This window comes from Lissotriton helveticus, chromosome 2_1 (assembly GCF_964261635.1).
Source record: "Lissotriton helveticus chromosome 2_1, aLisHel1.1, whole genome shotgun sequence".
Lineage (NCBI taxonomy): Eukaryota > Metazoa > Chordata > Amphibia > Caudata > Salamandridae > Lissotriton > Lissotriton helveticus.
In genome coordinates, this window is record NC_136059.1 from 9,270,174 (window position 1) to 9,284,643 (window position 14,470).

Below are 14,470 nucleotides of genomic sequence, written 5' to 3' on the forward strand. Positions count from 1 at the left end.
GCCCCATTGGTTCTTTCTTCTTTAAACCTATTATCCTATTCATATTTTTCTACACTGTTGCAACAACTTTAAACATTTTGCTTCCAAATGAATTATCATAAAAATTCATCAATGAAATAGTGTTGCCGTCAGGACCTTTACGGTGTAACATATTAAAGCATTGACACTCATTGTTAGAAGATAACACTTCAAATCTCAAAGTATTCTTTAAAAAAGTCACAATGCCACCCTTGGCCCTCCCAGCAGTTGAGGCAATTGCAGGGGTCTGGTATGACCTATATCCATCTATGCTGACAGGGCCCCTGCCCAGGTCTCCTGCAAACATATTAAGTTGAAGGTCCGAATATATTTTAGCCAATCCTGATTCAACAATTTCTGCCCCAGCCTGCAATGTTCCATGTGATGGCCGTGAAGGTATTCATATCCTTAGTGGGGGGGACTTTAGCTACCAAGCTTTCCCGGAGCCCTGCCCCCACTACATTGTGAACTTCCTCCATATTACACAGTCAATCGCAGGCCTCCATATCCGTCAATGCCATAAAACGATTTGAGGTCGGTAGTAAAGGGGTAGTACTTGCTCTCTCCCTTGTGTGCTGCCTCCTTTCCCAGTCCTGCGGTGTGCACGTTCCATGTTGGTCCCTCAAACCCACCACTCTCTCTCACCCTTGTATGTTGCATTTCCGATTAAAAACCCACCTCCACCCTCTGTGTTACTCCCTCTTCCCCCGGAACAGCTTTTTTTATTCCCGTCAAAATTGCCTAAAACCTTTCGTTAAGGTCCCAGACCTTAACATGAGATGCATCATGTTTGGGAGTCTTCTAAACAGAACTAGGTGCTCTCTTTAAATAACTGATTGGTGACCTGTTAACATTTGCAAAGTGTTTACGATGGCACTGCCCCCCATGTGCAGTGATGTTAATAATCTTTTTATTAAAACGTTTTATTGAGGCATACACACTCAAAGAAATATACACATTAGCTCTTCGTCCTATTGCAAAGTTACCAATGATTAGACAACCCAGAACATGCGACTTAGGGTACTCTCAGGAATGGTGGGAATCAAGAACACTCTTTTGTTTGTTTTTATCATACCAATCCACAACGTGAGGAAATAGAGACATGGAAAAGTTTAAAATCTTTATTTTTAACGACGTGCTCTAAGATGCAGTATTTTTGCTAACATAAGCAGGCATATGATTAAAAATAAAACCATCAGCATTGTTACAATTCCATAAAACACAAAAGGAGAAATCATGTTATAATGATAGTGGAAACAGGACCTACAGAGCCCCGTGTATCACCCTCCCTTGCTAGAAGCTAATTTTATTATAATAATAATAGAAAATCTCTTAGGCTTGAATGAGGGACCCCATACCTATAAGATCAGTAGAGACGAATCACATCAGGATCTGCATAAGCTCTCTCTCTCTCTGGAAATGGATTTTCTCCAAGTGTCTAAAATCAGGCATGCAGTGCCATATCAAGAAGCCAGAATTTCAGTTAGCTGCAGCTGCGTGCATAGTGTGTCTATAGCGTGGACCGACTCCCGATCAGGCCGAATAACAGCTACATTGTTATGATAACCTTGGAGGCTTCTGTACTCGCTGTGTCGACTAAGGTGGGGATGTAAGTCTAGGGATGTTGAAAATAAGCCCTTCTCAATTCAAGCAGGCTAACTAACAACAACAGTTACATGTTGTTTCATGTGCAAAAAGCGGCAAAAAGGTAAAATGGCGTTTAAACTTCTAGTAAGCCTATGCTAACATAGCAATGTGCGCAAACAGGGCTCTGCCTTTACTTATGTAGGTATGCCCTATGAATGATGTGAATTTGTATTGCCTTGGAACGAATTTGAATTGAATTTGAATTTGAATTTTTAGCAATTTATAAAGCGCACTTTCACTAGGCAGTTTCTTGGCACTGGAGGATTCCTGAGCTGGGGAGGGCGCCGGGGGCTATAGGCTAAAAGCTTGCTGAAACAAAAAAGTCTTAAGGGCTTTACGAAACTCAATGTAGGAGGGGGAGGATCTGACGGGGGCGGAAGAGTGTTCCAGAAGGTGGGCGCAAGGACCCAAAATTTCTGGCCTCCCGATCGTTTTTTCTTAAAGTGGGGGATAACTAATAAGGATTTAGTGGAGGAACGTAGGTCTCTAGAAGGGCTATAGTTGGTGATGGCAGAATTAATGAAAGCAGCGGCAGTGCCCGCCCGGGCTTGAAAAGTGAGGCAGCCGAGTTTGAAAAGGGCTCGTTGTTTGATGGGGAGCCAGTGAAGGGCCGTGAGGAGGGGTGAGGAGTGATGATATTTAGATAGGCCATGCACCAGACGGGCTGCCTGGTTCTGCGCCAGCTGAAGGCGTTGAAGTGCATAGGCGGGGGCACCATTATAGATAATGTTTCCATAATCGATCTTGGATAAGACCATGGCCATTACAATCAGTTTAAGTGCAGAGGGAGAGAAAAACCGGGATACTTTCCTAATAATACGTAGGGTAAAGAAACAAGAAGAAACAACAGAACTGATGTGGGTGTGAAGTGTCAAATGATGATTGAGAGTGATACCGAGGGTCTTAACTGAATGAGAGGGGATGGGAGGAGGGCCAAGAGAGGGGGGCCAGAAAAATGGCGACCAGGGGTTGCCACTGCCTCCAGTCAGAATCAGCTCTGTTTTATCCGGGTTGAGTTTGAGGTGGTTTGCATTCATCCAATCCCGGATAAACAGCATGACAGACTGGAAGCTAGTGATGCCTGGTGAAGGGGAAGAAAAATTAAAAATAAGTTGGAGGTCATCAGCATAATTATAAACTGTGACCTCCATTTTTTGGAGTGCAAATATAAGAGGAAAAATGTAAAGATTAAATGAAAGGGGAGAGAGAGAAGAGCCCTGAGGGACACCACATTCAGCAAGGTGGACCGCCTGAGTACGGTCATCCAGGAAGGAGCCTATCCAGGTCAGAACCTGTTCCCCCATGCCCACCGCCTTGGCACGGGACAAGATGATGGAGTGGTCCACCGTGTCAAAAGCGGCGGACAGATCCAGGAGGACCAGGGCCTGAGGGGTGTTGGTATCAAGTTCCTCCCTGAGTTGGTCAATGACTGAAATGACCACCTTCTCAGTAGAGTGGCGGGGGCGGAAGCCCGCCTGGCAGGGTGCAAGGTAGTTACTGTTCTCTATGAAGGAGCTGAGCGCCTGGGTGACATGGGACTCAGCTACCTTTCCCAGATAAGGGAGAAGAGATATAGGGCGGTAGTTTGCCGGGGAGGAAGGGTCAGCCCCCGTTTTTTTTAGTATAGGTAGAATTATAGCAGTCTTAAAAGGGGCCGGGATGAAGCCGTAGGTAAAACAATTATTCAGGAGGGTAAGGGCAGGGGATGGACATTCAGTAAAAATCTGACGGAGAATGCGTGCCGGGCAGGTGTCAACTGGGGAGCCCGACTTGACACGCCTGAGTAAAGGGGGCAAGGATTCTCTAGTGAGTGGGGGAATAAAAGTGAGGGACAGATTATTGCCTGGTGGTTGGGGGTGAGTGAGAGTGGGCGGGGGGGGATGTTGGCTTTGATGAGGGCTATTTTTTCAATAAAGAACTCGTTAAGCGAGTCGCATAGGGACTGGGAGGGGGGAATCTTGGGTAGAGTTCTGTCCGATGATGCCAGCTCGTGGACAGTGGAGAAAATCTCACGAGGCTGGCTTTCTGCAGCTAGGATGTGCCCAGAGAAATATTCGGTCTTAGCTGTCAGAATGGCTTGTTTATATTCGCTGAGTAAGGTGATAAAATGTTGTCTTCGGGTGGGGCAGTATGCTCTTCTCCAAGCTCATTCAGCCTGCCGTAACTCTAGTTTCTTGGCTTTAAGACCAGGGCTAAACCACTTGTTGGCATTGTGGGTGCGGTTGATGGTAACCCGTTTAAGGGGGGCCACTGGGTCGCAGGCTTTGGTGAGCCAGTGATCTAGGATGGTAGCCTGGGAGTGTGGAACCGAACCCGATAGGTCTGGGCAGGTGGCAGCTAATGAGTTACAGAGAGATGGAATGTCGACTTTATGCCAGTTCCTTGCCCAAATGTTATTGGGGAGGGGAGGAGATGTTTTATGGCTCAAATCCAAGGAAAAGGCGAGCAGGGAATGATCCGACCAAGGACAGGGCGAAATAGTAGGAGTGGAAGTCGGGATGTTTAGTGTCCAAATCTGATCAAGGATATGGCCCCGGATGTGGGTGGGACCTTGAACGAGCTGAGTGAAGTTAAGGCTGAGAAGCAACTGAGTAAAGTCTTTGGAGGTGGTATCCTCAGCGGGGTCAGTAGGCCAAAAGTTAAAGTCTCCCAGAACGAGGACAGAGGCACTATTGACTACTAAGGTGGCCAGTAAGTTCTGGAAGGCAGAGAGAAAGCCAGGGAATGGCTGAGGTGGCCTATACGTTAATACGCAGGTGATTGGGATCTTGAAAGAGGTGGAGCGTACTACGAGGCAGTCAGCTGCTGGTAGTGTGGGCGATGCAAGTGTCTGAAAATGAAATCCCTTGCGAGCAATCAGGGCCACCCCGCCACCTGCTCTATTCTCGGATCGATCTGCAGGGAGTTAGATCTATACCATGTTTCGGTTAAAAACAAAAGGACTGGGGAATTGGAATCTAAATGAGTGTTTCATGGAACATGCAGAGCCTCTAACTGTTGATCTGTGCAAGAATGGGTGAGGTCAGCCTCCCACCGCTGTCTAAGAGCTGTCAGGGGGACTGCGGTCTGGACACATAATGACGCAAACCAACGTACCAGACACTCTCCAGATCCTATCACATGGAGGTACTGAACGCTGAGATGAATTGGGGCTTGTGGGATAAACCACCCCATTTGCCCCGCAGTGCGGCCAACATGAAATTATATCATAGAAATGGGCCAGGAATGTCTCATAAGGAATAAGGGTGTGTTCATAATATAGGTCACACAATGTATGCCCTCCTCAGGCATGCCATACAGTGAGTTTTGCAGCGGAAGTGAAGACGTTAACCCTCGGAGTGCGCAGGACGCCATCGCTGGTGCAGAAGGAATGTGGGACCGTGTGAGCACGAGGCGCCTCCTATAGCATCTGTAATAAAGGTGCAGGAGGTCTAGTTTGGGCACGGGAATGGAATAGATGGTAAACAGAGTCCAGGCGATAACGTCGTAGCTGTGTCCTCAGTCTGCTGGCCAGCCATCCAGTGTCCCACCCATTGAATCTGAGAGGCCAAATAAGTGTGCCCAAACTCAACTTAGGTATTGGGGCACTTAAGAATTAATGAACTACGATGTGTTTGCATATTAGTTACCTCTGGGTCTCCCCTAGGTGTCCCAGGGGTGGGTGGTCTGATATTTATATGAGGATTCCTTATAAAATGGTTGTTATATGCCCTGGGGTTAGTGAATTTGCACATTTCACTGTCCACATTGCAGTACAGTGCATCCCAAAATTGACTTTTGTGCTAGGAGCGCTGTGATTTGAGGATCTACAGTATCTTGGCATAATCAGAACCCCTAAAGTCTCCCCCAGCTGTTCCAGCGGTGGGGGTCTTGTAGGTGTAGGCAGGGTGCTTATAAAACAGGTTTCATAAGCCCTGGTGTTGGAGAAATTGCCCCGTTCATTTTCCCCATTGCAGATCCCCAGCCGCACAGGTTGACATGGCAAGAAGTTACTAGCTAATAATTCCTGCTAGCTGAATCATAAAATACAGATCAAGGACTTCCTAGAATGTTATTGATAAATCCAACATTATGCTACTGTTGATTTTCTCCTGAAATGTACAGGCGAGAAGACATAAGACTTTCTTGACTGTTAGCCAAAATGCAGCCTTCCAGCGGTGTGTCCTGATTGGTCAGAGTTAAGTGGATTAGCCAGGCTGCTTTGATGAGGTGCTTAGTATCTCAAGGGGTCAACGAGCCACACTGGGTTTTGCTATGTAGGAATTCTACAGGAAGGGGGAGGGGTCGTAAAAGATCCTCTTCAAAGAGAGGAGGGGAGAGACAGTGTAAGTCAGGTCCAGTTACCGTCCTACCCTTTGAACCCAACCAAATGGTTGGATTACGAAAGGAATGAGCAGAGTTAACGTGGGACAGTATGGAGATGGACCATCCTGAAGGTGACCTGAGACATGGTGCTATCTGGGAGAAAACAGTATCACACTTTGGAGGATGTGGTCGAACCCTGGGGTGTTGCCCTGTACCTCATTGGACAAGAGTGCCCCCACTGGTTGTCCCATAGAACTTGGAATAAGTGTCTGAGTGGGGCAGAGCGTCTCAGATCTGCTGCTTGACACTCAAGGAAGAAGAAAGGGCCATGCTGAGAAGTTTGATTTGCACCAACCAGGCCCTGCACTCTGAAGACTGCGCCTGCTGCACAATCTGGAACTACAGCCCTGTGGACTACCTTGCTTCAAAAGGACTAAAGAGTGGATTCCCTGCAAGCTACGGGTTAACAGAGCTCACCTGGTACATCCGCACCAAGAATCCTGAGCTGGGAGTACTACCAGTGGATTTGTAAGGGTTTTGTCCAAGCAGATTGTGGGAACTGAAGTCCCAAACTTATAAGGACCATTTTGCAGCTTCCAGACCCTTGGAGTAAGTTTTGGACATTTTGAAACCCTTTGGGTAACTTCAGGAAGAAGTTCCAGAAGTTTGGAGAAGTTTGGAGCAAATTTGGAATAGAGCTCCATAAGTGGACCGACTCAAAGTGGCCAGCCAAGCCGGCGACCCCAACCATGAGCCGGCCAGTCATTCAGGTTTGTCCCGCTAAAAAGCTACGGTGGTCTGATTTCCAAGGTTTGACCAGGAGTAAGCTGAAACCCAAGCCAGTGAACCCACACCAAAGCTGGCCTGGTGAAGAGCATCGAGGAACCCCTGAAGGAAAAGCTCTGTAAAAGTTTCTAAGTCTCAATGTAGAAGAGGTGACCAGGACTAACCGCGAGAGCTAAGCCGCCCACCTTTAACCGTGTGCCGGCCTGGATCTCTGGTTCATCCTGCTGGAAAGCTCCAGAGGTCTGAATTCCGTAAGTTTGACCAGGAGCTCGTCGCAAGGCAAGCTATGGAACACTCCCCAAATCCAGACTGGCTGAAAGCCTCGAGGGACCCTGGGAAGAAAAGCTCCAGAAATGTTTCTAAGTCAAAAGGTAAACATTTTAATCGAGACCTACCACTAGGGGTTGCCACGCAGGGCTCCATCACAGTCATCCTGGAACTTTGACTTTGTACCGGTATAGCGTGACCAAATGTCCCACTAGGTGTTATAGGTTTCTATGTGCTATATAGTGGCAAATCTTTCAAAATTAATTTCTCTGGTTCCCTATAATGGATTCTTTTAGTTTTGGTGTCATTTTAGGATAAAAGGATTTCCTATTTCTATAAATTTGTGTTGGAATTTTATTGGATGTATGACGGTACGACGCGTACCGTCACAACGCGTTCCCTTACAACGCGTCCCTTACAACGCAAGTCGTTACAACGACTTGCGTTGGGGGCACGGATTTAGAATAGTATAATTTACTATTCTAACACCAGTCACCGTGGACACTCGGGAAGGTGTTGGAATAGTAAATTTACTATTCTTAATCCTGTAGCGCCCTCCAGCGCAATTCGTGGTTACGACTTGCGTTGTAACGGACGCGTTCTAAAAGTCACGCGGAGTAAAATCCGCGTGGTAAAGGATGTTTCCCAATTTTATTGTGTGTTGTGTCTTGATTATTTACTGAATTGGTGTTTTTAAATGCTTTACATACCTGTCTTTGAAGTTAAGCCTGCCGGCTCGCAGCCAAGCTACCAAGGGTTGAGCATGGGAATAATTTTCTAAGACCTATTCTGAGCCAGATTCTGTGTTAGTGGCCTTATTGCCAGCGGCAGATATACATTTACCCTACTAATGATCCACTTTCCAACAGTGTGTGTGAATGATCATTCATATCGCCTCACTCTCCCCCACTTCCTGCTTCCCTGGCTCCCACACATCTTACAGCAAATCTTGGACTTCTGAGGTTCACATCAGCTACACTATCTCTGCTCTATCACCTTGTTGACGCTGAAGAATACACAGGTCGAAACAAGAAGACCAGTAAAGGCCACCTCTACCTCCGTGGATACCGTGCAGAGGAAACTGTTCTAGATCTTTGCCCGATCACTGAGTAGTTCTCTCCTGGGATGGGGTCTCAGGGGACACAGACCTACTCCTGGCGGAGACCCTCCAAGATCTGCTGGTATTCAGGCGTGCCCTTCAGCAAGTACGACTCTTGTGCGACCCAGGATTCGAGTGCCTGCCGCTGCGTATCCTGAAGGACATTCAGCGCCCAGTAGATGTTCAGTAGCTGGTAAAAGCCCATCTGGTAATAGGCTTTGGTGCCTTCATCCGACAAGGCTCTTGCAGATGAGATCTTTACACTTGGAAACTGCAGGGCTGTGAATGAGAAACACAGAAGCTATTACTTGATGTCCCTTGGTGTCAACATTGGCATCTCGGGGACCCACCCAGGGGGAATCAACGCTATTGCTTCATGTCATGGGCTTTAGCACTTGAGACCTTCGAACACATGAGTAGATGCAGGATAGTTAAGGATTCACGTATGATGTCATGGCCATCCAGGGGTTCTACCACACAAATGAACAAATGCATCAGTGTCGGAGCTTCAGACATCACGTGCTTCAACATCTGGAGAAACAAACTCATCAATGGGCTGAAACAGTGGAGCTAATGCTTGATGTCTCATGGGTTGTGGTATCTGCATCCAGAGACCCACCCTGGGGACATCACTGGCACCCACCCACACATGCATGCTAATGCTTCACTCTGCATGGAAGTCCTTCAATGCACTCCCGCCTCCTGCCTGAGGTTCCATCTTTAGCGTCCATCACTGATGCTACCTGTGTGAGTCTCTCCATCACATACCTGCCTCCTGCCTGAGGTTCCATCTTTAGCGCCCATCACTGATGCTATCTGTGTGTGAATCTCTCCATCACATACCTGCCTCCTGCCTGAGGATCCATCTTTAGCGTCCACCACTGATGCTACCTGTCAGTGAATCTCTCCATCACATACCTGCCTCCTGCCTGAGGTTCTCCGACGCCAGTGGATGAGCAGCGATCATGGACAGCTTCAGCACCTTCTCCCAGTCTCCACTCAAGATCTCCCTTGTGATCATCTCTCTGTAAATCACAAGGACACAGTGTGAGGCAGCACTCAAAGTTCAGAGGTCAGGCTTCCTTCTTTCAATCTTGTTGCTGCATTGGACTTTCATCAGTGGAAGTTTGCCACGTTCTTGCACAAAAGACACTATGTGTAAAGAGAGGTGAGTGTGGGGTGCATTTGACAGGATTGCTGAGTGTTTGTGCTTTACAACTAGCAGGAGTCGGATGCCTTGGACTAGAAATGCAAGCTCGAGAGATTGGGAGACCGGCTGGGTCACACATTCCTAGCTCTAATCCATAATGGCAGAGGATCAAACATTGATGGAATGGAATGCAGTTTTGGGTAATTATTCATCTCAAGAGCTCTGCGATCAGATCTCCACATTTTTTCATACCAAAATTGTGGACATCCATACCACCTTAGAAGCCCTTAATCGTACCTCCGACTTCTGTTCCTTGCGGAAATCTATCCAATTTTCCTCCCCTTACCCTCGAAGTGCTCAATAAGCTCCTTGACAGACTTACATCTGGATCCCCCCTGGACCCCTGCTCTCTAAAAACTCTGAAGAATTGCAGAGAGGTCTTGCTTCCCCCGCTTCTTGAAGTAATGAATCTGGCAATCTCCAATGGTGCTTTCCCCGCACCCTGGAAAATGGCCATTGTCATTGTCAAGCCCCTCCTGAAGAAGGCCACCATGGACCCCGGGATACTAAAGAACGTCCGCCCTATTTCCCTTCTTCCTGCTCCTGCTAAGATGCTCGAGGCCCATCTCAATCACCGTCTCAATGCCTTCCTTGATAATTCCAACCTGCTAGATCCCTCTCAGCATGGCTTTCGGAAGGCACACGGCACAGAATCAGCGCTTACAGTGGTAGTCAATAACATCCGTGCTAAGGTCGACAGTGGTCAGACGACTCTTCTGATCCTGATCGACCTTACATCCGCCTTTGACACCCTGTCTCCCACCATTCTGGCCACCCGTCTTAGTGAGATGGGAGTGGATGGGCCCGCTCTGAGCCTTCTAACTTCCTTTCTTAGTCAGCGTGAACAAAGGGTCAAACTGGGCGACTTCCTCTCCTCCACCAAGCCCTTGCAATGTGGGGTCCCTCAGGGCTCATCTTTGAGCCCTACCCTTTTTAACATATATGTGGCCCCACTTGCTAGGCTTGTAAGATCCTTTGGATTGGAAGTTCTGTCGTACGATAACGACACCCAGATCATGGTCTCCCTCTCGCAATCTGTGGAGAACACGGCCTCTAATTTCAGGAATTGTATGGAAGCAGTGGCAGGTTGGATGACCTCTAATTTCCTCAAATTAAATGGGGAAAAGACTGAGGTCCTCATCTTTGGAGGTAAACAAGATGTCTGGTCGGCCGACTGGTGGCCTATTGCCCTTGGAACATGCCCCAAGCCCTCTCCTGTTGCTTGTAATCTAGGTGTTAACCTCGACTCCATACTCTCCTTTGATAAGCAAGTTAACAGGACTGTCTCTACTTGCTGTGGTGTCCTAAGGATTCTGAGAAAACTAACACACTATCTCTCCCCGGAAGCACGTAAACAAGTCTCGGTGGCTCTCATCTACCCTCGTCTGGACTATTGTAACACCCTATATCTGGGCATTAGCAAAAGACTGGTCCATCGCTTACAAGTTGTCTAGAATGCAGCAGCAAGGTTTGTTGTTGATGCTCCCAGACGGTCCTCAGGATCCCTGATTAGAAAGATCCTTCACTGGCTTTCTGTGCAGACAAGGATAAACTTCAAGGTTCTTGTTCTTACTTTCCGTGCTCTTCACGGATCTGGTGCAGAAGACATTAGGTCTCTTGAGTCCCTCTACACCCCGGGCAGGGCCCTGCGTTCTGCCAATTAAAACCTTCTGTCTGTCCCTCGAACCATTAGGGCCAGATGGGGAGGGAAGGCTTTTTCTTCCCTGGCCCATAACTCTTGAACTTGCTTCCTGCAGAACTTAAGGGCCTGGCATCCCTAGACTTGTTCCGTAAAGGTCTAAAAACGTGGCTCTTCGCAGAAGCCTACCTGTAACCCTTCATCTTTGTACACATTTCACTCAGCTGTTTTCAATCCTATGCACCCTGACGCCTCCGGGCAATGTCGCGCAATATAAATTCCACATTCATTCATGTGCATCTTTACAGCATGACAGGGACACAGATATTAGATGTCTTCTACTCCTATCACTGTTCGTAATATTAGACGTCTACTACTCCTAGTGTTGCTCCTAATATCAGACGTCTCCTCCCCTGAGCTTGTCTCTAATATTATACATCTCCTCCCCTGTGCCTGCTTCATATGTGAGACATCTCCTCCTAGCACTGTTACCAATATTAGATGTGTCTTTACCTGATCCTGTCCCTAATATCAGACGTCTCCTTCTCCTCTCACTGTTCCTAATATCAGACGTCTCCTTCTCCTCTCACTGTTCCTAATATCAGACGTCTCCTCCTCCTCGCACTGTTCCTATCAGACGTCTCCTCCCCTGAGCCTGTTCCTAATATCAGACGTCTCCTCCCCTGAGCCTGTTCCTAATTTCAGACGTCTCCTCCTCCTTGCACTGTTCCTAATAACAGACGTCTCCTCCTCTAAACCTGTTCTTAATATCAGACGTCTCCTCCCCTGAGCCTGTTCCTAATATCAGACGTCTCCTCCTCCTCGCACTGTTCCTAATATCAGACGTCTCCTCCTCTAAACCTGTTCTTAATATCAGACGTCTCCTCCCCTGAGCCTGTTCCTAATATCAGACGTCTCCTCCTCCTCGCACTGTTCCTAATATCAGACGTCTCCTCCTCTAAACCTGTTCTTAATATCAGACGTCTCCTCCTCTAAACCTGTTCTTAATATCAGACGTCTCCTCCCCTGAGCCTGTTCTTAATATCAGACGTCTCCTCCCCTGAGCCTGTTCCTAATATCAGACGTCTCCTCCTACTCGCACTGTTCCTAATATCAGACGTCTCCTCCTCCTCGCACTGTTCCTAATATCAGACGTCTCCTCCTCTAAACCTGTTCCTAATATCAGACGTCTCCTCCTCTAAACCTGTTCTTAATATCAGACGTCTCCTCCCCTGAGCCTGTTCCTAATATCAGACGTCTCCTCCTCTAAACCTGTTCCTAATATCAGACGTCTCCTCCTCTAAACCTGTTCCTAATATCAGACGTCTCCTCCTCCTCGCACTGTTCCTTATATCGGACGTCTCCTCCTCTAAACCTGTTCTTAATATCAGACGTCTCCTCCTCCTCGCACTGTTCCTAATATCAGACGTCTCCTCCTACTCGCACTGTTCCTAATATCAGACGTCTCCTCCTCTAAACCTGTTCTTAATATCAGACGTCTCCTCCTCCTTGCACTGTTCCTAATATCAGACGTCTCCTCCCCTGAGCCTGTTCCTAATTTCAGACATCTCCTCCTCCTCGCACTGTTCCTAGTATCAGACGTCTCCTCCTCTAAACCTGTTCTTAATATCAGACGTCTCCTCCCCTGAGCCTGTTCCTAATATCAGACGTCTCCTCCTCCTTGCACTGTTCCTAATATCAGACGTCTCCTCCCCTGAGCCTGTTCCTAGTATCAGACGTCTCCTCCTCCTTGCACTGTTCCTAGTATCAGACGTCTCCTCCTCCTTGCACTGTTCCTAGTATCAGACGTCTCCTCCTCCTAGCACTGTTCTTAATATCAGACGTCTCCTCCTCCTTGCACTGTTCCTAATATCAGACGTCTCCTCCCCTGAGCCTGTTCCTAGTATCAGACGTCTCCTCCCCTGAGCCTGTTCCTAGTATCAGACGTCTCCTCCTCCTTGCACTGTTCCTAATATCAGACGTCTCCTCCTCTAAACCTGTTCTTAATATCAGACGTCTCCTCCCCTGAGCCTGTTCCTAATATCAGACGTCTCCTCCCCTGAGCCTGTTCCTAATATCAGACGTCTCCTCCTACTCGCACTGTTCCTTATATCAGACGTCTCCTCCTTCTCGCACTGCTCCCAATAGTTGGCTTCTTTGTTAAGAATCCAAACATACACAGACGTCCTTCCTTACAGTTCAGCACACATAACCATGTCCTCATTGAGTGAGCCATTGCAAGCCTCGGTGCTCCCTGTTTGTTCAAAGGTGGAAGATATCACTCACCTGGTCCTAACAGTGGTTCTGCTGATCACTCACCTGGTCCTAGCAGCGGGTCTGCTGCTCACTTCTGTGGTCCTAGCAGCGGGTCTACTGATCACTCTCCTGGTCCTAGCAGCAAGTCTGCTGATCGCTCAAAGGTCGTAGCAGCTGGTCTGCTGATCGCTCACCTGGTCCTAGCAGCGGTTCTGCTGATCACTCACCTGGTCCTAGCAGCGGTTCTGCTGATCACTCACCTAGTCCTAGCAGTGGTTCTGCTGATCACTCACCTGGTCCTAGCAGCGGGTCTACTGATCACTCTCCTGGTCCTAGCAGCAAGTCTGCTGATCGCTCAAAGGTCGTAGCAGCTGGTCTGCTGATCGCTCACCTGGTCCTAGCAGCGGTTCTGCTGATCACTCACCTAGTCCTAGCAGTGGTTCTGCTGATCACTCACCTGGTCCTAGCAGCGGTTCTGCTGATCACTCACCTAGCCCTAGCAGTGGTTCTGCAGATCACTCACCTGGTCCTAGCAGCGGGTCTACTGATCACTCTCCTGGTCCTAGCAGCAAGTCTGCTGATCGCTCAACAGGTCGTAGCAGCTGGTCTGCTGATCACTCACCTGGTCCTAGCAGTGGGTCTGCTGCTCACTCCTGTGGTCCTAGCAGCGGCTCTGCTGATCACTCCCCTGTTCCTATCAGTGGGTCTGCTGATCAGTGACCTGGTCCTAGCAGCAAGTCTGCTGATCGCTCAACAGGTCGTAGCAGCTGGTCTGCTGATCACTCACCTGGTCCTAGCAGTGGGTCTGCTGCTCACTCCTGTGGTCCTAGCAGCGGGTCTGCTGATTGCTCACCTGGTCTCAGCAGCGGGTCTGCTGATCGCTCACCTAGTCCTAGCAGTGGTTCTGCGGATCACTCACCTGGTCCTAGCAGTGGGTCTGCTGATCGCTCACCTGGTCCTAGCAGCTGGTCTGCTGATCACTCACCTGGTCCTAGCAGCGGGTCTGCTGTAGTCATTGGCCAGCGAGGCCCAGCAGTGGTCGTACAGCACGTTGACTGCTAGCAGTGTGCTTCCAGTGGTGTCCTGCTGGGCACGCACTATCAGGGGGTTCTGGCTGCTGGGTGAACGCTCTGCTGCCTGCAGGATTGAAGCCTTTGGAGGAATGCACTGGGCTTCCACCAGGAGCTGGTCATTGTCCCCTCGGACGGTGGACGTCGAGACTCTGTATTTGGCATAGAAATAT

At 48.5% G+C, this 14,470-nt stretch overlaps 1 protein-coding gene across 1 annotated transcript in view; it reads right to left on the reverse strand.

Moving 5' to 3' along the window:
• Positions 1 to 8,021: 8,021 nt before the first annotated feature.
• LOC144817667 (uncharacterized) overlaps positions 8,022 to 14,470 on the reverse strand; it is a 176,343-nt gene continuing 169,894 nt past the window's right edge. Inside the window, exons 7-9 of the mRNA XM_078674397.1 lie at positions 14,213 to 14,449; positions 9,041 to 9,147; positions 8,022 to 8,401 (exon numbers count right to left, since the gene is read on the reverse strand). Coding sequence (XP_078530523.1) covers positions 8,172 to 8,401; positions 9,041 to 9,147; positions 14,213 to 14,449 — 574 coding nt within the window. The 3' untranslated portion in view covers positions 8,022 to 8,171. The remainder of the gene's footprint in view (positions 8,402 to 9,040; positions 9,148 to 14,212; positions 14,450 to 14,470) is intronic.